At 43.9% G+C, this 23669-nt stretch overlaps 1 protein-coding gene across 5 annotated transcripts in view; it reads right to left on the reverse strand.

Moving 5' to 3' along the window:
- Nucleotides 1-18362, reverse strand: part of RBPMS (RNA binding protein, mRNA processing factor) — a 107727-nt gene extending 89365 nt beyond the window's left edge. The window contains exons 1-2 of one of the 5 annotated variants that reach the window (XM_044418864.1): nt 10140-10150; nt 529-5926 (exon numbers count right to left, since the gene is read on the reverse strand). In XM_044418864.1, coding sequence (XP_044274799.1) covers nt 529-609 — 81 coding nt within the window. In that variant the 5' untranslated portion in view covers nt 610-5926; nt 10140-10150. Of the gene's footprint in view, nt 1-528; nt 7313-10139; nt 10151-17940 lie in introns of those variants that run through there. The other 4 variants (XR_006413613.1, XM_044418861.1, XM_044418860.1 and 1 more) reach the window with 4 other exon arrangements.
- Nucleotides 18363-23669: the final 5307 nt, after the last annotated feature.

The raw sequence follows: 23669 nt of genomic DNA on the forward strand, positions 1-23669 counted from the left end.
CAATGTTATCCCTGTAGCTTTAACTTTTATTTCTGTTCTTATTTTAATTGTTGCTAATGTTTCTGACAATTATAAGGTTTAAAAATAACCCGTAACATGAAATTGATCCAACTAGCTTGAGAACTGCCTAGTCAGCCCTTCCCAGCCTCAGAATCCATAGAATAATTGGAAACGGTGGGACTTCAGTCTGGGCCCTCATACAGGCAAAGCATGTGCTATGTGCTACTGAGCTCTGCCTTCAGCAATCTTTTATCTCCCTTTAAGTGGGAGGCTGGGGATTGTCTCCTGTCACTCTTTCCCATTAAGCGGCTCTCTGCCTAATCTTAAACTAAACACAAAACAGACACACTGTAGCTCCAAACAAATTCCTACCATGGAAGGCTTGTGAATGGCATTCCCAAAGTCAGTTACTAAACAAACAAATAAATAGCTGCCAAGTTATTAAAAATGCCATTATGGAGTTGCACTTACATATTTTTTTCAGCCCAAACATGTTAACTCCTAGACATCTTCACAGGACATGCTTACCAAAAGTTTGGTTTGACAAACTTCAAGCTGGAGGATTGATACTGGAGAGGTCTGGCCATGCGGAGACTTTGGGCCGAGCATGGCTTTTGGAAAGGGCCAGAAGGATCCCTTTGGGATGGCTGTGGACGTCTCATCGAAAAGGCTACTTTTGGAACACTGTGGACAGAAGAGTGGGATCAATGCATGCACAGCTGTGACCTTATCAACACTGCTGAGGATGGGCGCAAGGATGCAATCAGAGCATTGTGAAAAAGGTTTTCCAAAAACTGTAAGTGCATCGAGATTTATTTTACCTGACTTCCTATATCGGGCGAGTTGGGGTATAACACCTGCACCCACTTGCTGTTGCCGACAACCATGGTGCTGCACTCACCACTGCGCCACCCAGCTTCTGCCACCCCCACCACCTGTCCCTGTGGGCCCTCCGACACTGAGTGGTTCAGTGGTTCACGGAGCTTCACCACCATGGAGAGGATCAAGAACACTGACCACACCTGCGTCTGCGGAGTGGAGGCGGAGATGAGGTAGGACCACACCGCCCATGCCTTCATAGCCAGCCAATGCCAGTTCAGTGTTGGCTTGAGTACTGGGCTTTCTGCTAAGGTTATTGTAGAAAACTTCATATGTTTTTACTTTATATTGCTGTGCTATGTATTTTTATTTATTTTTTATTAATTTATTAAAACATTTTTAAGCCGCCCCATTCGCCGAAGCCTCGGGGCGGCTTACAACAATAAATTAAAATTTTTTACTGTATTGTTTTGTAATTGAATTTGTACGCCACCCAGAAAGCCCAATGGACTAAAGGGCAGTATAGAAATGTAATAGTAATTATTATAATTATTAACTGTAGCCAGAGGTCTCAAAAAAGGGGGGCTCTACATAGCCCTGCTTCCCTTTTACTCAACTCTTCAGCTGTAGCAGCCATGCTTCAGTGGAAAACAGTAAGTAGCACAGCAAGATGTAGCAGTGGTGTCATTTCCCCCACTTTTGACTCTATGAACCTGTCCTCTGCCCATCCCTGTTGTCCTGTGAGGAAGATCAGTCTGAGGGAGTGTGACTGGCCAAAGGCCATCCAGTGAGCGTCATGCCTGAAGACACATTTGAACCTGGATCTTCCCTGTTCTATTACAATGCTTCAGCCACATGCTGAGGTTACATGGGATGCAACTATAATAAACATACCATAACCTGACATACTCCCTCTTGGATACACACCTTAATGCTCTGAGGGGGTTTGAAAGTGCCAAAGAAGCCGAGAGGCAATGCAGCCAGGGGGCTGGAATAATCTCACTAGGCTGGCCTCCTAGCAGGGTTGCCCAAGGCAGACTGATCAAGGCTGAGATACCAGATTGAGGGCATTCACCCTCTTCAGGACTAATGGTCACATCAGCAAAAAGGAGATGGATATAATTAATGGTGGGGGCAGAGAAATATCTGAAAGGCAGCTACTGACAGCAGTGGTGGAAGGTGCTGGTGAAAGATCTGCAGATGATGATAATGATGCTCAAACTAGGGGCTGCATGCAGAGGTGAAAGGAAACTCCAATGCTGCACAACACATAGAATTGAGACATGGAAAGTGAGAAGTATGAATCAAGACCCTCTGGAAATCCTAAAGCAAGAAATTGAAAGAATTAACTTCACAGTGCTCGGTGTGAGTGAATTAAAGTGGACTGGAATGGGGCATTTCCACAAAGCATTTTACTCTGCAAGTGACTGGAGCAGCTCTAAATACTGAGGCAAGACACAATACAGGCAGTAAGAGGATATAATGGAAAATCTGGCTGAACAATATTAGTCAAAATTAGTGGAAAACCTATCAACATAACCATCATTCAAGTCCAAGCTCCAACAGATGATTCCAAAGAAAGAGAAATCAACACTTTTATGCAGGTGTTCAAGAGGAAACTGACAACACACCAAAATAAGACATGCTGCTAATCCTAGATGACTGGAATGCAAAAGCAGGAAACAAAATAGAATCAAATGTTGTAGGAAAATTTGGCCCAGGGGTCAGAAATGAGGCAAGACAATGACTCATAGCATGTTTTGAAGCCAACAACCTGTTCATTGTACACACACACTTCAAGCAACTGCTCAGACAACTATATACACAGACTTCACCAGATGGCCAATACAGAAATCAAATAAATTATGTAACTGGAAATAGAAGGTGGGGAGGCTGCATTATTGCTGTAAAAATAGGAACAGACGGCAGTAGTGACTATCAGCTCTTAATTTCAAAAATGTAAAGCTAAAAAAGATCACCAACAGAAACATGGTACCAAATTATAACTTAAGTAACATCCCTTAAAAATTTAAAGTCTATATAAAAAAGAGATTTATGTTGCTCAACTCAATTGACCACAAGCCAGAAGAACTGTGGACTGAAACCAGAGACATGATTAGGGAAGAATGCCAAAGGACAAGGTCTGTAGCAACAAGAAAGAAAATGCCTGCTCAGATGATGGAAGAAACACGCAGAGTTGCAAAGGCAAGACACAAAAGCAAAAGGTAAAAAAATAGGGTCAGAAACCAGAATGCAACTTTTCAGTGACTATCACCTAGAGACAAAAGGAACTATTACGATGCTCAGTGCAAAGAAATAGAAGAAAGCAGCAAAAGAGGAAAAACGAGACCTCTTCCAGAAGATCCAAGGAATCAAAGGGAAATTAAACCTAGAGTGGGAATGCTGAAAGACAGACAAGGGAACATACTATCCGAGCAGGAGAAATAAAGAGAGGGTGGAAAGAATATACAGACAAGCTATAGTGAAGAAACAATTAGATAGCTCTTCAAAGTGGAATCCTATAATGAGTCTGCAATATTGGAAACTGACATGAAAGCTGTTCTGAAAGTAACTGCAGAGTAAAGTTGATGGGGTAGATAGGATACCCATAGAACTATTCCAATCCTAACCCTAATCCTAACCCTATTCCAATCCCCAAGAAAGGAAATGCAAAAAGTGCAGCAACCATAGGACCATTGTATTACCACAATTCCGCATTAACAATGTAATTGATGATGATGATGATGATGCTCAGAGTGTCACAACAAAGAATACTACTCTATACGGAACAAGAAATGCTAGATGGTCAAGCTGGATTCTGAAAAGGAAGAGGCACTAGACATCATATTGCAAATATAAATTGGCTATAAATTGGCTAAATTGGCTACCAAAGAACTTCAGAAAACCATCAGTCTTACAGCAAAGCCTTTGATTGTATGGACAAGAAGCTATGGATGGTCCTGAAAGAAATGGGTGTGCCCTGATGCAAAACCCATACTGATGGACAAGAAGCTACAGTTTGGACAGAATATTTAGAGAAAAAGAATGGTTTTCCATAGGCAAAAGTGTCAGACAAAGATGCATTTTATCTCCCTATCTGTTCAATTTGTTCACAAAACACATCATAAGAAAGGTAGATTAGAATCAGAGGAAGGAATGAACATTGATGGAAGAAACATCACCAATTTAAGATATGCAGATGACATCATACCACTTGACAGAAAGCAGGAATGATGTGAAACAATTCCTGATCAAAGTGAAAGAATAAAGTACAAAAGCAGGACTGCAAGAAAGCAAAAACCACATCCACAGAAGAATTATAGAACTTCACAGTTAGTAGTAAATAAATTGTAATGGTAGAAGAGTTACATACGTCGACTCAGTCATCAATTCAAAGGGTTCAATTGCACTCAAGATCCAAAGATGACTCAGACTTGGAAGAACAGCAATGAAAGAACTAGGAAAGATAATCAAGACTAAGAATGCTTTACTGGAGACCAAGGTCAAGATCAAGATCAGACAGACTTTTGTATTACCAATCACACTGTATGGGTGTGAAAGCTGGACAGTAAAGAAAGCTGACAGAAAGAAAATGGATGTGTTTGAAACATGGTGCTGGAGAAGAGCTTCATGGTTACCCTGGATCATGAGAAAGACAAACAAGAGGGTTCTAGATCAACTCAAGCTAGAGCTTTCCCTAGAAGCAAAAATGACAAAACTGAGGCTGTCATACTTTGGACACGTCATGGAAAGACAAAAGAAACTGGACAAGACAGTCAGGTTAAGGAATGTTGAAGGCGGAAGACCAACAGGAAGACCAAATATGAGATGGGATAAATCCATAAAGAAAGTCACAGCCCTGAACTTGGAAGAGCTGAATGGAACTGTCATGGACAGGATATTTGGAGGGCTTTCATCCATAAGGTTGCCGGAAGTCAGAGATGACTTGACAGCACATAACAACATTAAACCTGAAATACAGAGATTTCGAAGACTTAACTCAATGTCTTTTCTGATCAGCCTGCAGTGGTTCACTAGACTATACAAAAACTCCACTTTATTCAGGTATAAGAGGAAGAAAGCTTCATTTTATAATCAAATGTAGCTCTTTGAAGAGGCACTACCTGCTACCTGCTGGATGCTGGCATTGCAATGCAAATACTTGACTGAGGTCATCCCAAGGTCAAGTGCCTCCAATTAGCAAACCCATTGACTGGTAAATAGTCCAGGTGTAGAGGACAGGAAGGCCTGGAGGAATGTTGTCCATGGGTCGGGCAGGACTAACAACAACAAAGTGTCAGCTATGCTAATTCCTCGGGGGAATTTCCACCCAGGAAGTCCAAGTAAGTGAATCCTAAAGACCCTTTTCCACTAGAAAACTTCCACTTTTCCACTAGAGGTTTGCCTGGTGCCGTCACTTGATTCTTTTCATTTTGATGCCAGGCTAAAATCTGTTTATTTTCCCAATGTTTTAAGGTTCGACTGTTTTTAATATGGGTTTTATTGTTGATTAAGAATTTGACTAGGATGCTTACTTTTATTCTATTTTCTTATTGTTAAACTGTCCAGAGACTATGGTCTAAAAAGTTTTAAAAAATAATAAACATAATAATAATAAGAGGAAGCTGGTGGGGATGCTTTCTTCAGTACAGATGCTAGAATATAGGTCTCACAGAAAGAGAAGCAGGGCACTGAAGAAACAGTGTCACAGAAACCACAGGTCTTCAAAGAACCAGGTAGGCAGCATGATGCAGGGTTCTGAATAGCTAAACTGTGCTTTTCTGTTTTATTTGTCATATGTCACTGAACTACCACTTCAAACTGCTTATTGCTTCATGCTTTGAAACCAACTAGACTTCCCCATTCAGTACTTTTTGCTCACCAGGGGGCACGCAGTGTTACTGCCCATGCTAACTCTGATTTAACAACCAGGTTGCATTCAACAGACAAAGCAAAACCTAAGCTGTGATCTCATGAGGACCCAGGAGGGCTGCAATGAAGCCCAATGCAAGAAACTCCACTGGAACCCTTAACTGGTCATTCCCAAATGATGAAGAGGGCTTAGGGCTTATGAGAGCGAGTTGGTTTCACTTTCAGTCATGGTAGGCTCTGCTGCATCAGGCCCTGGAGGAATCTGGTAACCCAATGTCGGAAACAACTTCACCAGCTTTATTTGCATTTCACCCCTGTTGCCAATACTAGCTCAGCCCCATCTCAAAATCATCACTAGCCCAACTGCCCTCTCAGCTCTATGCTAGCAATTTTAGACATACTGATGACCTGGGGCAGGGGGGGGGGGAACCCGCAGAAGAGCTGGCACTCTTCCACTTAATCAACACTTCCCTACTTGGTCATTCAAATGGATTCTTACTTGCAGATGTGAGTGGAAGGATTACAAACAGTGAGGTCAGAAAGATTAAATGCAGAAAGTACTGGCAGTGATCATCACATTGTTAAGATGGTCACTCACCATACAGTTGCTGCAGGAGATAACGGAAAACATTCTGGCAGAGGTAACCCAATTAGCACATGTAGCATGATAAAACATCTTTTCTCCTGATTCAGATCTTCAGGGATAGAATTGAACCAGCTGATGATGTATAACTCAGCCAACTCCCAGGGGAGGTGCTCTCTTAAGTTTCTTGGCACCACAATGGCCAAGTTAGGTCATTTGATATGAAGCCGGCAGCTCCCTCCACAGCTGCAATCACCCTCTCCTTGCCAGCAGCAACCATCCCTATGCCTGGACACCAATTCTGTTAAACTCTCAAACAGTTTTGGCATTCACAATCAATCAATCAGTCAATCCACCATCAATCAATACCTCGGCAGCTAAGCTAACAGCTTAGAAGACCTCATTTCAAAGTACTGACGTCAGAGCTCTGCTTACAGCTTCAAAAACTGCAACACCATGTTTACCTTTGAATATTTGGTTGTCTGGCTGAGGAGGGATGGGAGTCACTTCTGAGTCAATGTCCCAGACAACACAACAATCCATCAGTTGCAACACTCTTCCAATGCCCACACACTGACCATGAATGGAAAGCACCAATCATTCGCGTAGCACTGCCACACTAATGGCACAAAACCTCTTCCAGAACCACGCCCACAACAAGGCCCACCACCAGGAAGCACGTGCAGTCTCACTTTACCCCACATTTTCTGGAGGTGAGGGTTGGCAGGCAGCTGGATGAAGACCAACAGGCACTAGAAAACTAAGCTAGGCCAGGAGATGACACTGTGACCCGAGTGGTAGGTAGCTCACTGGAAAAGAGGTGGTGTGGGTTCAATTCTCACATCCAGAAGATGTTGAAATGACCTTTGAAAAAGAAAAGCTCTCTCTTGGGGAATCTGCCAGCAGCCATAACTTAATCGTCTCCCTGCTACCTTACCCAGCTCTCACTCACTTTGCACCAATTTTGTTCCACCTGCATAAGAGCTTCAACTCATCGGAACTTCCTTTGGTCCAGTAGCCTTGAGGAGCGCTTGGGATCACACATTCCAGTGGTGCAAAGTGCTTTTGCTCTTCTCTTAGTCCACCCAGCAAACATAGCTGGAGGAGAAGAATGCACCCTCTGACTTAGCTGCACTTTTCACATTCAGTAACAGAACATTTGGCTGATTCCGTGCTGATCATAAAGCCGCAAAGTATGACAATCCAAATGGCAGGGAGCAGCTTCTACATATTCAGAGCACTCTTTCAAGGTAATATCTAAATTTATCAATTAAAAGAAAAAAGCAGTGGATTGTTCCTTAAAAGAGTCATCTAAATTTCAGTAACCCACTGAACACTGAAACATGAAAACTATCTCACTGTCTGAAAAGGGAAATTCAAGGCCGAGGCTGAATGACAAAGGTAGCCATTTATACCTTTGAAGATGTTGCCCAAATCTAGCTTTGCTAACATCTTGACTTTCTTTACAGGTTCCTATAGGCAACTCTCACATATGTCCCATGGGAGAAAGAGGAATCTAAAACACCCAAACATCTCTCACAAGGCAGAAGCCTAAATTGCAAGTTTCTGGGGGTGAGGCAGGACAGAATTACAGGTATGGCCTGAACCCATCCTGTCCTGCAGCTTACAGTATGCCAAAGATTATCATTAGGACAGAGCTTGAGGTTAACACTATTAGGTTTTTTTTTAAAAAAAAAAACCTTTCCTCCCCATTCTATGAGGTGGGGTAGGTCATTGTGGTTAGTCTGGGGACCAGTTTCAAACCACAGCTTGCTGTGGGGTGGGGGAGTAGATGTTAAAAACATTCTTTTTTAAACTGCAGTTGGCTGCCAAAATTTAGTGGCAAGCCACTCTGCCGTATTCCAGCAGTTTTTCAACCTTGATCTGAGCCCTTTAGCACTACATAGGCACTCAGCTAACTAAATTTATCTTTTTAATGCTGCACAGCTGCAACAGAGCATCATTTTGGAGTGTGGTTTTAATCTCAGGGTGCAGCAGCCTGTGTGTTGCCCACACCTGGTATGCAGCCATAAAGTGCTCACTCAGAGCTGACAGTCAGCACCAATCCCAAGTTCTGCATGGTTGCAAGAGTGTGAGAAAGGTGTTTTTTCCCCAGCCCCAAACAGCATTGCGAGGCTTCTGTTCCAGGGGATCAGCAAAAGCACTCCTGCCATGGGCTGGGGATACATACACACATTCTTTTCTGGCAGGTGTGCACATGAACAATCCTAACTCCTAAGCTGAAGGAAATACTGTTGTTGAATAGGCAAATAACTGGCTTGAAAAGGGACATATAAAAGTTGCCAGAGAAGCTTACTGCATAAGCTTTCACAGACTACACTCATTCCAGCAGATGCTTGAAGTATTAACCTCAGCTGGAAGGTAAAGCTGTGTATATTTTATACAAACATGGGTACAGAAAGGGGGGGGGGTCCTAAATGTGGGGATCAAATGGCCACAAGAGCTAGAACATATCCAGAGCTTTGATTGTATTTGTTTCAGACACTGTGTTTGTATTCAGACAATGGGTTTCTTGTCTTTCTACAGGTGTTAATTAACAGAGATAAAATTGAGTGTTATCACCATTGTTGTGAATTATCACTGCATTTTATCACTAAATTATTTCTGGAGGGGCAGCCCAATTACATCTATCACCAAAACAAAAAAACAACCCCTCTCCAACAAAATAGAGTCCTGTGGCACCATAAATATTATCACCTTTATTCTAGACTGGGCAATTGTTCATGGAAGTTTATGTCAGACTAAATTTGTTAGCCTTTAAAATGCCGCAAGACCCTTTCTTGCTTTTAATTACTTTCCATGTCTGTCTTTCCCAAGCTTCTGGCAGTGTACCTGACCACTGGGTAGAGTTGATGGAATTGGTCCAAAACATCTGGAGGGCACCAGCTTGGGAGCAGCTGTTTTATAAAATTAAGTTTTACACAGGATTGTCACACACTGCTTTGCCTTGTCAGGGCTGTTGGGACACACTATTTACTTTTTTCTCTTCTCTTCTGTATGTACATCTACAGGATAGCATGGCCTGCACTGGATGAAGTGGATTTCAGTCAATGGAAGTATATATCATCATAAATACACTGTCCTGAGTTATTTATTTATTTAAAGTTTTTATATGCTGTTCAATACTAAAGTCTCTGGACAGTTTACAAAAAACAAAACACAAAAGAACCACATACAACAAATGACACACTGTATCCGATAAATAATGATAAAATCAAAAATAAAACCAATTAACTGTTAAAATATTAGGAAATATTTCTGCGGTTTGCTGCAACCGCGTTATATGGCAACTTTTCTAGATGTTATCCCAAAGACAGTAAGAACCTAATCACTTCTGTTACAATTATCAATTGCTTGGATGTAAGAGTGGATGGTGGAGGACAAGAAGGCACGGAGGAATGTTGTCCATGGGGTAGCGATAGGTCGGACACGACTTTGCGACTAACAACAACAAGAGTGGAGAGTATAAACCGCAAACCAAGGAACGCTGTGAGGAACTGCAAGCAAAACACACTGAAAATTCAAGCTCATCTCCAAGAACCAGGAAACTAGGAACAAAATGAATTTCAACAATGTCAGTATTATATTATTACACTGCTTTAGAGCCAGCCTCTTCTCCTCCTATGAGGAACCCAAGGCAGATTGTAAAGCATTACAATAGAAAAGCCAAACTAGATGCACATGTCCATGCATGAATTAAATGAATAATCATGGCAACATATCTGAAAACGGCACAGAAGCAATGCAGAAGCCAAAAGAGCTTCAGTTGTGGGACAGTATAGAAATAATGACAGCAATAATAATATGAACAATGTCAACAATGCAATGCTAGGGGCCAGAGGACCTGTCCCATTTTATATTGTATTACCAGAGGTACCAACAGTGTCAAATCCTCTCCAGGCACCCAGTTTAAGAAGATGGCAGCAAGGTGCAAATTGTACAATGACAGATTTAGGGACCTGAGTTTGTTTAGCCAAGGTTAAAAAAAGATACACAACACAAACATTTTAAAGGACCTCATGGAAAAAAGAGGAAACCAGTGGAAAGAAACATTTACAAAAGTTGGCTTGCTTAAAACCAAAAAGCTGGTCAGTTTCCTTTTTGATGCCACACACTTATGTGGCAGTAAACCACATGAGCACAGTAAGACCTCTGAGCAAATCTACACATAATTGGGCTATAACACAGTTGTGTGGCACCAGCACACTAGTAAACATTTGTGACCTAATAACTTTTGATGAGTGAAGTTTACAGTTGACTGAATGACCCAATTTCAAATCTGAGAGAGCTTCCTAACCAAAAGTAGTTTAGCACTGGAACAAGGTATTAGGGAGGTGCCGACAACAGCTAAGCTCTACTCCAAATGCCTTATTTTTTTAGAATAGCTATACATCCTATCGTTTCCATCAACCTTTTGGTGGTCAATACTGTATTCAATATTGTTTTCACCTGCTGCTTCTATGCTGTTGTAGGGTTACAGCCTGCCTTATTAACTCCAAAGGATCCAAGGAATCTTCCTTTCCATTGTATCCTCACAACAATCCTGTGATAGCCTAGAGTCCTACTCCCAATCCAATCCAGTCCCATCCATTGATTTATAAATTGTATTTTCTAACTGTAATCAGCCCTGAACTTGCCAGAAAAGTGAAATAAAAATATTACTTTAACGTTCTGCTATTTCTCAACCCCACATCGGGACTTTCTCTTTCTTAACCTCCTGCAACCCTCTGAGCTGCCTGAAAATCTGCCCTGGAGATTTATAATTTATTTTAACATTTTTCTTCAGAGTGTAGTCTCTTTAAAACCCTCATACAGAAATATATGCACACATCCAAAATCTTCTCTGCAAACCCGACTCACAAAAACTGAAAATACTGAAGCAATTTCAAATATTAAAAGAACTTGGAATGGTAAAAACAAACATCACTGAGGAAAAGGAAGACTAGCTGGACTTTAAGGAGAAACAGCTTGGACAGCATTTGCCAACTGCCTCTATCTATGGTTCAGACAAATAACATCTTCCATGACTATCAAACATCTTTAAACATGTTCCTTCATGCAGACTACCAAATGAAGGAAACCTCACTTGGTAGACAATCCCAGATGTATTAAAAATGTACAGCTAGTTCAGATATTCAGATATCCAGGACAAAAAAAAGGTAAATATGGCCACCTGTAATGTTAGAGGGGAAAAAATGGGGGATTGACCTGCTATCAAAGGACACACAATATTATAAGAACATATTATACAACAAGTCAGAGTGGATACATTTAGTCCAGCATTCTGTTTAGACAGGGGCCAATCGGCTACCTTGGGAGAGCCACATGTAAGAACCGGTGCAGTGGTTCTGCTGGTCCCCCCAAACTGACACACACAGACTTGCTTCCTCTGATATTGCATACAACATCAGGCCAGTAACCGCTAACAGGCTCAGTCTGCATGGATTTGTCCAAACTGTTCTGAAAGCCAATTAAGTCAGTGGCCATCACTACATTTTGTGGAAATAAATCCTCGTTTAAAAATATACTGCCTGAAGAAGTCCTTTTAGCTATCCTGAATTGTGCACCAGCTTGATGGGATGACCCCAGGTTCTAATTGTTGGGAGTCCGATAGATGGCCACATTGGGAGCTTATTCTCAAGGACTGCTGGCTGGACTTTAGAAGAAGAGGGTGAAGAGCAGGAAAATGTGGGCCTTGTGGAGACACACTAAGATGAGAAAAGTGGAGGTGTTCATCTCAAGGCCAGACTCCCCAGGTGGGCAGGCAGTCTTTGGGAATAACCAAAATGTACAGCTGGCTGGAGGGGACTTGGAACAGAAGAATTTCTCAGACTCAGGTGGGGAAAGCACAGCCCTTCATGATGCCTTGCCAGCAGAAGAGGCCAGCCCAATTAGAGGAGCTGTGCTCGCTTTTAGAAGGCCCCTCCTGAAGGGCTGGGGCCCAGACATGCTCATAAGGAGAGTTCCTGGAGGAGAATGAAAGATTGGGTTCAACAAACTGCTCCGTACATGTACAGAGATTCATTCTGAGTGCTCTGTGTTTTTTGGACAATAAAGAATTCTTTGCAAGGAAAAAGGTCTGAGGCTTTTGAATGCACAAAAGAGGAGCCTTGGCCCCCAACAATTCCTTTTTGTTTTAACGACCCTAAATAATTTTGTGCCATCATCACTTCACTGAACAGTCCTAATTTCTGATCACTTATGGTGCTAAGACAACATCTTGTGAGACCCTCCATTGGAAGAAATTACCATTTCTTGCTACTCTGTTTCCTGTTCTTTAACCAGTTACTGATCCATAAATGGACCCTTTCTCTTGACTGTGAAGTTTGCTCAGGCATCTTCAGTGATGGACTTTGTCAAAAGCCTTTGGAAGTACAAGCACACAATGTCTACCAAATCACCCATCTCAGCCCTGCTGACACCCTCAACTAACTGTAGATGTTTGTGAGACGTGCTGTACCATTGTAGAAGTGGTGTTTATGCTTTTTCAGCAAGGCTTGCCTTTCCATATGCTAATTTATCTTCAGTCACGCTTTCAACCAATTTACCCAAACAGATGTTTAACCAACATGTAATTTCCCAGATCCCCACTGGATCACTTTTTAAAATTGCTGCTACATAGGTTTAGAGGTTGATCTAACAGTGCCTCTTTTGAGTTCTTTAAGAATTCTAGGATTGATACTATGTGAGCCTGCTGATATATTAATTTTTAGTTAGTTAATAAACCAAAAAATTCATCTTTTGTCACTACTGTTTACCTCAGATCTACAGGCTCCCTGAAAACATTGGTTTGCACACAGATATCTATCCTGCTTCTTTTGCAGTGAAGACATATTAAAAAAAAATCTGCTTCTCCACAATCTCTTTATCCTTCTCTGGTACATTTTTAATGCCATTAGCATCCCTGGCTGGTTTCCTGTTTCTGATGTATTTAAAAAATCCTTATTGTTGGCCTTGATATAGTTAGCAATGTGCTTCTCAAAATGCTGTTTTACATTTTCTTTGTGCAAGTTTGTGTTCCCTTTTGTTCTCCTTGTTTGGGCAAGCCTTTAATTTCCTAAAGGAAGCTTTCTTTTCTCCAAAAGCTGCCTTAACTCTGCTTGTTAGAGATGGTGGGTGATCTCTTGGACTTGGTGCTACTATTCCTAACTTGGTAGCATATGTTCTAACTGAGTTCATATTACAGTGGTTTTGAGTAAGCTCCAAATATTTTGAAGAAATTTAAACCTCTTGACCAGTACCTTCGCATTAGATAAGTTTTCTTTTTAAAAACCGAATGTGTCTGCATTGGGCTTTTTTTTTTTTTTTTTGCAATTTTCTTCTTACATCTAAAAGCACTACAAACCCTGTTTCGAAGCAGTTCAACATTCATCTCTCATACTAAGTTATGGAAACCTCCATTTAGGTTTTGGTGCTGGGCAAATCCCCTCTAATTCATTCTATGACGAATTGTTCTAGGGCACAGTCATTTAGGACAGTGAGAAATTTAGCACCTTTACTGTGACTGCAACATGCATTTATCCAATTAATGTGTGAACAATGGAAATCACCATGTATTACACTTCCTCACTCTGAATGCCTCCTTGGTTTCATTCTCTATATCAAGATCACCATGAAAGTTCTAATCTGGGGGACCAATGGCACAAAATTAATTTTGGGAGCCTGATATCATCATGCACAGTGAAAATCTATTATTTTGCTAGAAGCAAGTTAATCTGCACCATAATGAGACTGGTCTTTAACAGTACTAATCCAGACCAAAAAAAAGCAACTCCCTCAATGAACAGTCTTGCAAATGTTGCTTTGTTTTATGTTTTTACACAAATCTTTTATTTGAGAAATGCAAGGTAACAATGATACAACAAACAAGAACATCAATATACACAGCTTGTCCTTTGTTATTCATTTCAGGTTCTGTACATAACTTAGAACTGCTGTCCTGGAACACATCTTTGTAGCATGCATTTTCACCCTAGTTACAGGCTGAAATTCTTTGCCCTGGGAGTCAGTATAACTTTTCAAAAATAGAACTGCACACTTGGTGGGTGCTGGTCTGTGGACCTGGCATTAATGTATGCAATGAAGGAGAACCATATTCACATTTTTGCTTTGTGAACCCATCAATTGCCCTTGGCTGGTTGCTGGGTTAGCTCTGGGATATTTAACCCACACAGAACTCATGGCTTTCCGGATTCACATGTCACAAAACAACTAATCAACACTCTTTGATTAAAAGTGGCAATTACAAGTCACAGGCTCTGCTTATCACTGCAATTCTTTGGTTAACCAGCCCAGGGAACTGTCACTGTGATATCCAAATCAGCACTTTATAGGGCAACTTCTTAGGTGCCTAACACCCTTGTTGGGGAAAAGAGGTAGAGTACATACCTATCTTTTCCTCTCCAGAAAAAATTTTTAAAACATTCCCTGATCAAATTAGGAACAGAAATACACATACACTGGATATTTTGAACCCTTTGATCCTCAGCTCCCACTGCCCATGTTTTCAGTGGGAACAATGGTGACCCACCTCACAAAGCTGTTAATTTCATTTCTTCCCAAACTTAGCTTCAAGGCAATAGGCTATGATTTGATTCAGTTAAGAGTTCAGCTGTCCTGAGTATCATTCTAAGCTATTTCAACTTTAAGTATATTAATATAAATAAACTAAAGACAGAAAATTCATGCATATTTGTGAAGCGAAGGGAGACTGGAAGAATGCAGTTGCTAGGCTGTCCAACTCAAAGATGACAGTGGAAATACAGTTCATTCTACATGTGTTTGTCACTGATTACAGTTTCCATACTGGCCACTACCCCTGAGTTAACACCAGTATTTATTTATTTTCCCAGCTTCTTCTTACAAGAAATTTAAGGTAGCTTCCACACCCCTCCCCGTTTTATTTTCACAACAACAACCCTATAGAGTAGGGTAGCCTGAGAGTCAGAGAATGGCCCAAAGTCACCTAAACCCAAATCTCCTGAGTCCCAGTCCAACACTCTAACCACTGTGCCTTCCCTCTACAAAGCTGCATATGAACAGATGTTCCATTTTAAAAGTAATTTAAAGCATCAGAAGTAGATTTTAAGAAAGAGCTCTTGCTATAATGCATCAAACTTTTGCTGAGTTTAAAAAGCATTGCTCATGTTCTGCTTGGTCATCCACAGACTTCAGACTGGAAGCTCCTTGAGGCAAGGGCTTGTTCTTTTTTGGGGGTCTTCTGCTAAACCGTGCTAGGCACACTGATGTCAGCACCATCTCCTTAATGTGTAGTAGTACATCACTCAATCCCTAAGGGAGAGGAGAACTTTCCAAGATTCAAGTCAACCTTATACTGAACAAACCATAAAGAATAAAGTTGGAAAGGGGCCTGAAGTTTGTGAGAGTCCCCACATCTGTGCCCAATGCTGACTAATGGCCCAAAGAATACTGTCTCCATCACACTCAAAGTGGCACACAGGTGGCAGTAAGGGACATAAAGGACTTGCAGACTCTCATTCCATGTTCCCAGGGTCCCCCGCTGCAGGACAAGTGGTTGGGGGAAGCATTCAGGTAAAATGCTTCTGAGGAAGAGTTGTAGTGTGCAGCTGGGAACTTCTCTGCTCCCTGAGCCCAGCCCCCCTGAAAATGCCCTCCACCTGGGCTCTGAGAGACAAGCAGATGACACCACCACAGGCCAGAAGAGCAGGTACAGTGCCAAATCCATGTGTGAAAGCTCTGTTATAGAAACGCATGGCACAGCTTCACCAGGCAGTAGTCCATATAAAGTTTACTGTCTTGTCACCAGTTTTCCCATGCTACTGCCAGGTATTACCATAAACACATCCCTGAAAGTATTAAAATTTTCTCCTCCAAATAACAAGGAATAGCATTGCAATCTACTACTCTGCTGAAAAGTGTCATTTCTCTTACGGCTACTTTATGTATTTAATTATCTTAGCACTGTGCATAAAGAATTTAAGCATACTGTGGTGTTCCATAAGGAGGTATTTAAGTTGCCTGCTAATATCAAAATTACAAATTTGCCCAGCCAAGTATACAACAAACACTTCATTTACCTGTAAAAATGAATCATACATAGAAATATTTTGTTAGTGGCATATTTGCTGGACTGCACCTGTTATCTGGTCATTACTAACTAGGATAAAAAGTGCAAATGTTAATACTTCATATTTGGCCAAACTGGTAAGTTATTTTAGAACAGGCTGATGCTTACAAATCCATTTACTGTAATAGATGAAGAAACGTGGAGATCATTTTTCAGAAAAGAAAAGAGGTGTCAGAATGTCATTTCCACAGACTGATAAAATAATTTGGTATACAGGGAAATATTTTTCAAGAAAATAACATTATTACATGTATCCATCACCATTAATCCGAATTAAAACTGAACACTCAGCAGCGCTTGCTAAAGAACGTCTCCTTTATCAATCTGGGCACTTAATCCTGCCTTAACCATTTCTCAGATTTATTCCCAGGAACTAAAAGTAACGTCATTTTCTTAATCTGTTTGATGTAGTCTCAAAGAACAAGAGACTCACCAAGCCACCTCACAAACTGCCTTCAGCTTCAGTTCCTATTAAGCGAAGTTTTTAACTTTTATCAACCAGATTTTTTTTTCACTCATGGAAAACCATTAACCAAACACACATCAACAGTTTGCAACACCGCTTAACATTGCATTAACTCCCAAAGATCACAACTGGATTAAGGCGACATCCCCGGGACCACCTACGTGGGAGTAAGCCCCGTTCAACTCAAAGGGTCTTTCTTCTGAACAAATCCGTACAGGATCGCGCTAAAGTAGTCAGTACAATGCAGTTTTTACAGAACTTTGGAAAAGTCTTGCATAGTTACACTATTGTCTTCGGTCGCAATTCTATGTATTTTTCGCTCAAAAAGCCACTTTCGCCTTTGCTTCAGAGCATCCCAACATAGGATTGCGCTGTCGAACCACTAAGGTTTGAAAGTCGCGCTTGCAAGTCATGGGTGCCTAGCGCACGTCTTCCCCACGAACTTTCCCAGTGGTGGCTCTGAATTAAAACTGACCCGTGTTACTGTACAAATTTCCAGCAACTTAACTCATCGGGAAAGAATGCGCTCGATACGTTATCTATTAATCGGAACGACTGGCTGTTTAAAGGCGCACGCCGCTTTTCGCCAGCGGTCTCACGGGGCGCGGGTGGGGGGGGGCGCAAGAGCCAACAAGCACGGAGCCAAGCGCCCGAGCGGCGGAGAGCCGGAAAGCCGCCCGGGCGCTGCGCTGCGCTTCGCCAGCCCTGCCCCTCCCCCGCTAACTTTTGACTTGAATCTTACAATCAATCGACGGTCAACGGAACGGCGCGCTTTGCAACACGCAGGCTCCTTTCGGTTTCCCAAGCGTTGCACTCTCTCTCGAGCCCCCAAAGCGGACGGGCCAAGCGTCGGTGCGTTTTTTTTGGGGGGGGGGAGCGCGGCGCTGCTCTCCGCCAGGCTGCCTTGCTCGGCACTGCTCCTCCCCGTCCCCGAAAACTTTCTCGGAGGCGCCCCAGTCCGCCCGCGGTGCACGACGGCGCGCGCAGGAGGAGAAGCCCGGCGGGGCAGCAGCGGCGCGGCGCCTCTGAGGCCGCTCCCTCCTCCTCCTCCCGCTCCTCTCAGGCAGGTACCTCTTCCTCCTGCAGGGTCGGCTCGGCCGGGCTGTGCTCCTGCTCGCCCTTCGCGCCGTTCATGGTCTCCCCCGCCGGCCCGCCGAGCTGCCCTCTCGGCTTCGCCTCGCCTCTCCGCGGCGCGTCCGGGCTGAGGGGCTCGCACGCAGGCAGGCGCGCCAAAGAGGCGCGCGGCGAGGGCAGCAGAGGGAGGGGAAGCAGCGGGGCTCTCGCCCTGGCCACCGCCAGCGGCTGCAGCAGCATGCAGGGGTCTCTCCCGGAGTGGCGGAGCGAGCCCCCGAGCGAGCCGAGAGAGGGGCGGAGAGCGACTGGCGGCGGCGGCTGCTTCCCCGGGAAGGAGGTGGGGGGGAGCCCGAAGCCGCCTTGCCTGCGCGCCTTGCTCTGGTTGGCGGGGAAGGTGACTCCCTCGCCTGGCGCCCACTCCCGGGGAGCTCTCGGGGGAAGGGGAGGGGAGGGAGGGGAGGGGAGGAGAGGAGACGAGAGACAGGGAGCCGCTCGCGAGGGAGGGAGGGAGGAAAAAGGACGCCCCCTGAGCCCCTCCGGTCCGAACACGTGAATAGAGGCGGCGCCGAAAAGAGACATCAAGGCTCAGGGGGCAAAAGGGGGTGGAGCCGAGAGGGGTGATCACTCTGAAGCCTGGTGTGGCTGTCCAGGAGTTTGTAGCCCCCTTTCATTCACCTTCATCTTCTGCTTTTTCTTGATAAGAACATGCTGGATCAGACCAAAGGTCCTTCTAGTCCGGCGCTCCCTACACGAAGTGACAAACCAGCTGCCCACAGGCTCCCACAAGCAGGATGGGTGCACGATCTCCTCCTGTCAGCAACTGATGTATGCAGGCAACCCACCTCTGGTAAAGGAGGTAGCTCATAGCCAGCAAGGCCAGTAGCCACTGATAGCCTCCTCTTGCACGAATCTGTCCAATCCTTTTAAAAACCATCCACGTTGGTGGCCATCATCACTTCCCCCAGCAGCTAATTCCATAGTCTAACTATATGCTGTGTGACATAGAACTTCCTTTAATCAGTCCTAAACCTCCCACCAATCAGTTTCTTGGGGTGACCCCAGGTTTGGGTGTTATGGGAAAGGGAGAAAAACGGAAAAACATTATTGAGGCTATTTGCTCCTAGGCAAACACTTAGCACCTGCATCTTCCTCTTCCCAGCCTTCAGCATCACTGCCACACCTTTTTCTGTAGTGATCAGCAACCATAGGTCCTAGAACATCCCTTATCTTGGGGATGCCTAACAAATTGGAGATACTTCAATTGGATGCAATTTAAGACATATCCAATTTGGAGATGCAAATTGGATATGTCCTGAGGTGCACTGTCAAAAGGCATGGTGCACCAATTCTATGTTTTCTTCCTTCGTGGTTTTGTTTGCTTTTCTGGTAAGGAAAGTAATGGGAAATAATATGGGAAAACCCATGTCGCCATCTGGACCCCCATAAAACTCTGCAAATGAGTCAGGTGATGGCACAATAAAAGCCTCATCCAGAGATACCGCTGAGGTTGCTATTACAGGAGGTGATGTTTGGGAGATTACCGGAGCTATCCCACCAGCTGCTGCTGCTGAACACACAGAGCTGGCTTAGATATTTTCTGTCATCAAGCAAGGCAGGTTGTTGGATTCTATACCTGAGGAAAGCTACAGATCTTGAATTTTTGCCTCTGTCAGGCAGCAATGCTTGTACCAGAATACTTTACCTTTTGGCGTCTTTCCTTCTTCCCATGTTAGAGCAATTTAAGTTTTACTGGTTTCTCGCTGTGATTTTATGATTTTATTGACAAACTGCCTTTGGCTCTCATTAGCCATCACTTTAGCCAAAGGAATTATCTTAGGATAATCTGTCATCATATGGGCACGTATGGTAAATCAGTTGTCTTAGGGGTAAGCTAAGCATTACAAAAACAATACAACTGGCAACCAGTTGCAAATAAATGCAGTTTTAGCAGAGGTGCATCTTTTAAGTGGAGAAGCAGCCAGTGGAGGGAGGGGATAAATAACCCTTTCCTAATTGGTCATTTTTCCTAGCACAAATAACCCTCCCACTTTGCTGTCCATCTTTTGTCCCCTCTCTGCAAACAGAATTCTAGTTGCATGTTGAAACGGAATTTCCTCAGCTAGTAATGAGCAGAAAGGAGAAATATTGCACAGTTAGGACCTGCCCTCCTTTGCACTTTGTTGACTTGAGGAGATAGTAGGAAGGTGCGTGGTTCATTAACACATGTTATATCCCCAGTATCTTCAGAGAACTCAGGTAGCAGGGCCAGGAAAGGAGAGCCTTTGCCAGTCAGATTTAACAAGAGCAAGCTCCCTGTTAAGACAGTATATATATGTTCTTTTCTTTGATGCACTTGGAAACACTTCTCAACGTTTCTTTTTCTCTTGGCATGGGCTGGTTCACTGATGTGCTGCCTCAGAGTCCTTGAGACCCATTGGTTTCTTATGGCACATTCGTAAGTTCATGCATGCATGGGTCGATTCGATTGCTGGCCGCATTCATGCGGATTCCTGACGGCTAATGGAAGCTCATGCTGCCATCTAGTAAGGTGTTTCCTTCTGCCTCTGATCGGTTGGTTGAAGACATTGCAGTGAGGGGCATGTTTCTTTTTGCTACTGCTAATCTCTCCCCTTCTGAGGCTTGCTTGTTTTAGGACGTCAGGCACTCAGCTGGTGTCCTGGACTACGATTACGAAGTGATCTATTCTGAGCCTTCCATTGTCTTGTTATGGTAAAAATACCTTAAATGTAACAACTTTTGTTAAATTCACAGTCCCCTGGTAGAAGATTGTCATAAGAAACCTAGCATCTGGGTATTTTTCTAGTTCTCAGCATGCCTGGAAATTCCTGGCATCAAGCGTGCCACTTGGCCAAACACTGTAGCTTCAGCTAAGCTGTTTCCGGCTTCCACATGTTAGGCTGCTGTCATTTGTGCACTGCCTTCCCAAGACTGCGGCTTTGTGGGGGGGGGGGGGCATGCAGCAGGGTGTGTTGTACACTGTCCCCTCAAGCCCCTTGAGAGGCCAGTGCCCAAGGAAACCAGCTCATTCCCCAGCATCAGTTGCCACTGAGCAGTCACCATAGTGAAGGGGAAGGGCTGTTTGTACGGGTCTACCTGGGAGAAGGTCCAGGAGAATTTGACCTCCCCTGCTGCCAGCTGGCAGGGGAGAGGAGGCACCTTCTTCTGGGCCTACTCCTGAGTAGAGTGGGGAGAATGCAAGCCCCTACCCCCACCCCCAACACCTAGCATGGTGACGGGATGATCCATACAATGTGCAGGTGCAGATGAAGCACACGGGGAAATGAGCTGCTTGTTTGCCTTGATCATTCCCTTGCCCACACCACTGTCAAGCAGTGGGGAGAAGGAAACCCCACTGCTTCACGGGACACTCACAGGATGGAGGAGGCACCCTACCTGTGCTGTACCCTAGACCTTTCCACAGCTGTGGACCATTGAAACCACCTCAAGGACTTCTAAGCCATCCCCGTCACCCCCAAACCCTATGCCAACCAAGGAAGAGGTGGTGGAGCATGGCCAGCCCCCATGTTGGTCCACTGCAAATGGGATGTGGCCCCTCCATGGACCAGTAGGAAACCTCTTGTGGACTGGCACCAGTCCACGGACTGATGGTTGAAAACCACGGCCCTAGACTCCATGGCTAAAATCCCTGCAGAGTTTAGTCTGTCATGCAAACAGTATATGAGAGTCTAGTGCAGTCTACATGCAGTATAGGAGAGTATGTGAATAGGTGTGCTAGTTAAAAGTTTGTATGTGTTAATATCTTTTGTGAATTTCAGCACTAGGCTGATATGAAAAAAAATAACATCTTGTATCTTCATAGTAAAAAGCAGCTGTGTGAGGGTGTATCTGAAAAACCGACACAGAATATGATTTGTGATATCTTCAAGACACAAGAGTTGCCATTATCCCTAACTGTGCATTGCTCTGCTCATCCAGGGGGTCACGGTTTTTAGATACCACAGGGGAAGCCTCAACACAGCCATGGGCTGTTCAGTCTGAACCCTCCAATCCCTGGCCAGTTGTGGTTAGGATAAGTCACAGAGAGGATCTTGCAGGAGAGGAAAGACGATGTCCTCTTTCCCAACACAAGATTCCAGTTAATGTTCCTAGAAACCTCTGCAGGTATAAACCTACCACTGGCAGCATTCCTGCTGGTGGTCAAGTCTGAACTGGGGGCAAGAGGGATGCCACACTGGAAACCCTTCCTTCCAATAAGCCCATCAACTATGAGCATTCCCCCCACCCCCAGCACACTAATTTCTGGGGGGGGGGGATGCTGTAAAAAAAAAATCCACGGCTCAGGGTGGAAAAAAGAGGGGGAACCCCCCCACCCACACACACACACTCCCTGTCCTGGCTGGCATGAGCTGGCAGTGATTTAAAGGTGAAAAATTATGCTTCACTTTGCTCACCACCCCACTAAGTACAGTGGTACCTCGGCTCACGAACACCTCAGTTCACAACCAAATCAGGTCGTGAATAGAAATTTCATAAAAATTTTGCCACAGGTCGCAAACTCTGCCTTAGGTGACAATCATGAGCACGCCCGCCTTCCCTGCATGGGCACCATCTCAGTCATGCTGGGGGGGGGGGGAATGGCTGCGATCGAGCCCATCTCCCCCCACACCCAGCACAATCACAGTCATCTCCCCCCCTCCAACACGATCACGGGGTGGGGGTGGGGGAGATAGCCACGATCTTTGTTGTTCTTTGTCACTTTGCTTCAGATTTTTGTAAGTAAAAAAATAGTTACAGAAGGGATTAACCTTCTTGGCATTGATCCTTATGGGGAAATTTGACTTGGCTCACAACCAATTTGGCTCACGACCAGAGTCCTGGAACGGATTAAGTTCGTGAGCCAAGGTACCACTTTATTGCTGTCCAAAGCTGATATTGTGGCTGTTAGGTCCAGTTAATGTGCTGTTTTTTCTTTGCATGTAAATATAGTGCCAATCAAACATCAGAAAGGGCCCTCATCCTTTTATTTACAAACGGTATGACAGGACACAACAGCATGCCAAGAGGAGCAAACTAGATAACTAAAAGCTAGTGCGTGTCTGAAGTTTTACAGATGAGGCTCCCCACTGCAACTCTACGTGATTCGCGTTGCCCTCTTTCTAGTCAGCTTTTCACATGGGTCGGTCTCTGCATTGACATGGTTTATTTAAATCACTGCCAATGAAAACGTGTAGCATGGTTACCCACCCTCAGAATTAGGCTACCCATTGCAGCTCTGCACAAGTCCTTCTGATATACCTCCGTTCCATCAGAAGGTATGCCCAGGCCAGTGACTCAAGCAGAAACACCATGACCCAGAGCTGAGCTGCAGCCAGAGTCCCTCCTGCTTGCCTATCACTTCCCCTTTCAGTCAACAAGCCCAGGAATTGTTGTGGTATGTCAACCAAGTCGCAAAGGAAGTGAGTTTTCAGTTAGGTATGTTCCAATGAAAAGCCATCCCAGGTATGACAATAAAATGTGCCTAGAAATTGTCATTCCCAAAAAAAGTGATTCAGAGTTTAGAAAACTCTGATCTAATCACACTCATTTGTTTATGCACAGGATTTTCCATATTCGTTTTATCATTTCTACAAACGCAAATAAAATGACTCCCAGTTTGCATCAAGCGCAAAGGTCTTTAGATCTAGGTAGGCTTCACACTGTGGTTTATCAACATGATACCTGCCTCTCTGTCACTAAAAATAAGT

This window comes from Varanus komodoensis, unplaced genomic scaffold (assembly GCF_004798865.1).
Source record: "Varanus komodoensis strain SLA01 unplaced genomic scaffold, ASM479886v1 scaffold94, whole genome shotgun sequence".
Lineage (NCBI taxonomy): Eukaryota > Metazoa > Chordata > Lepidosauria > Squamata > Varanidae > Varanus > Varanus komodoensis.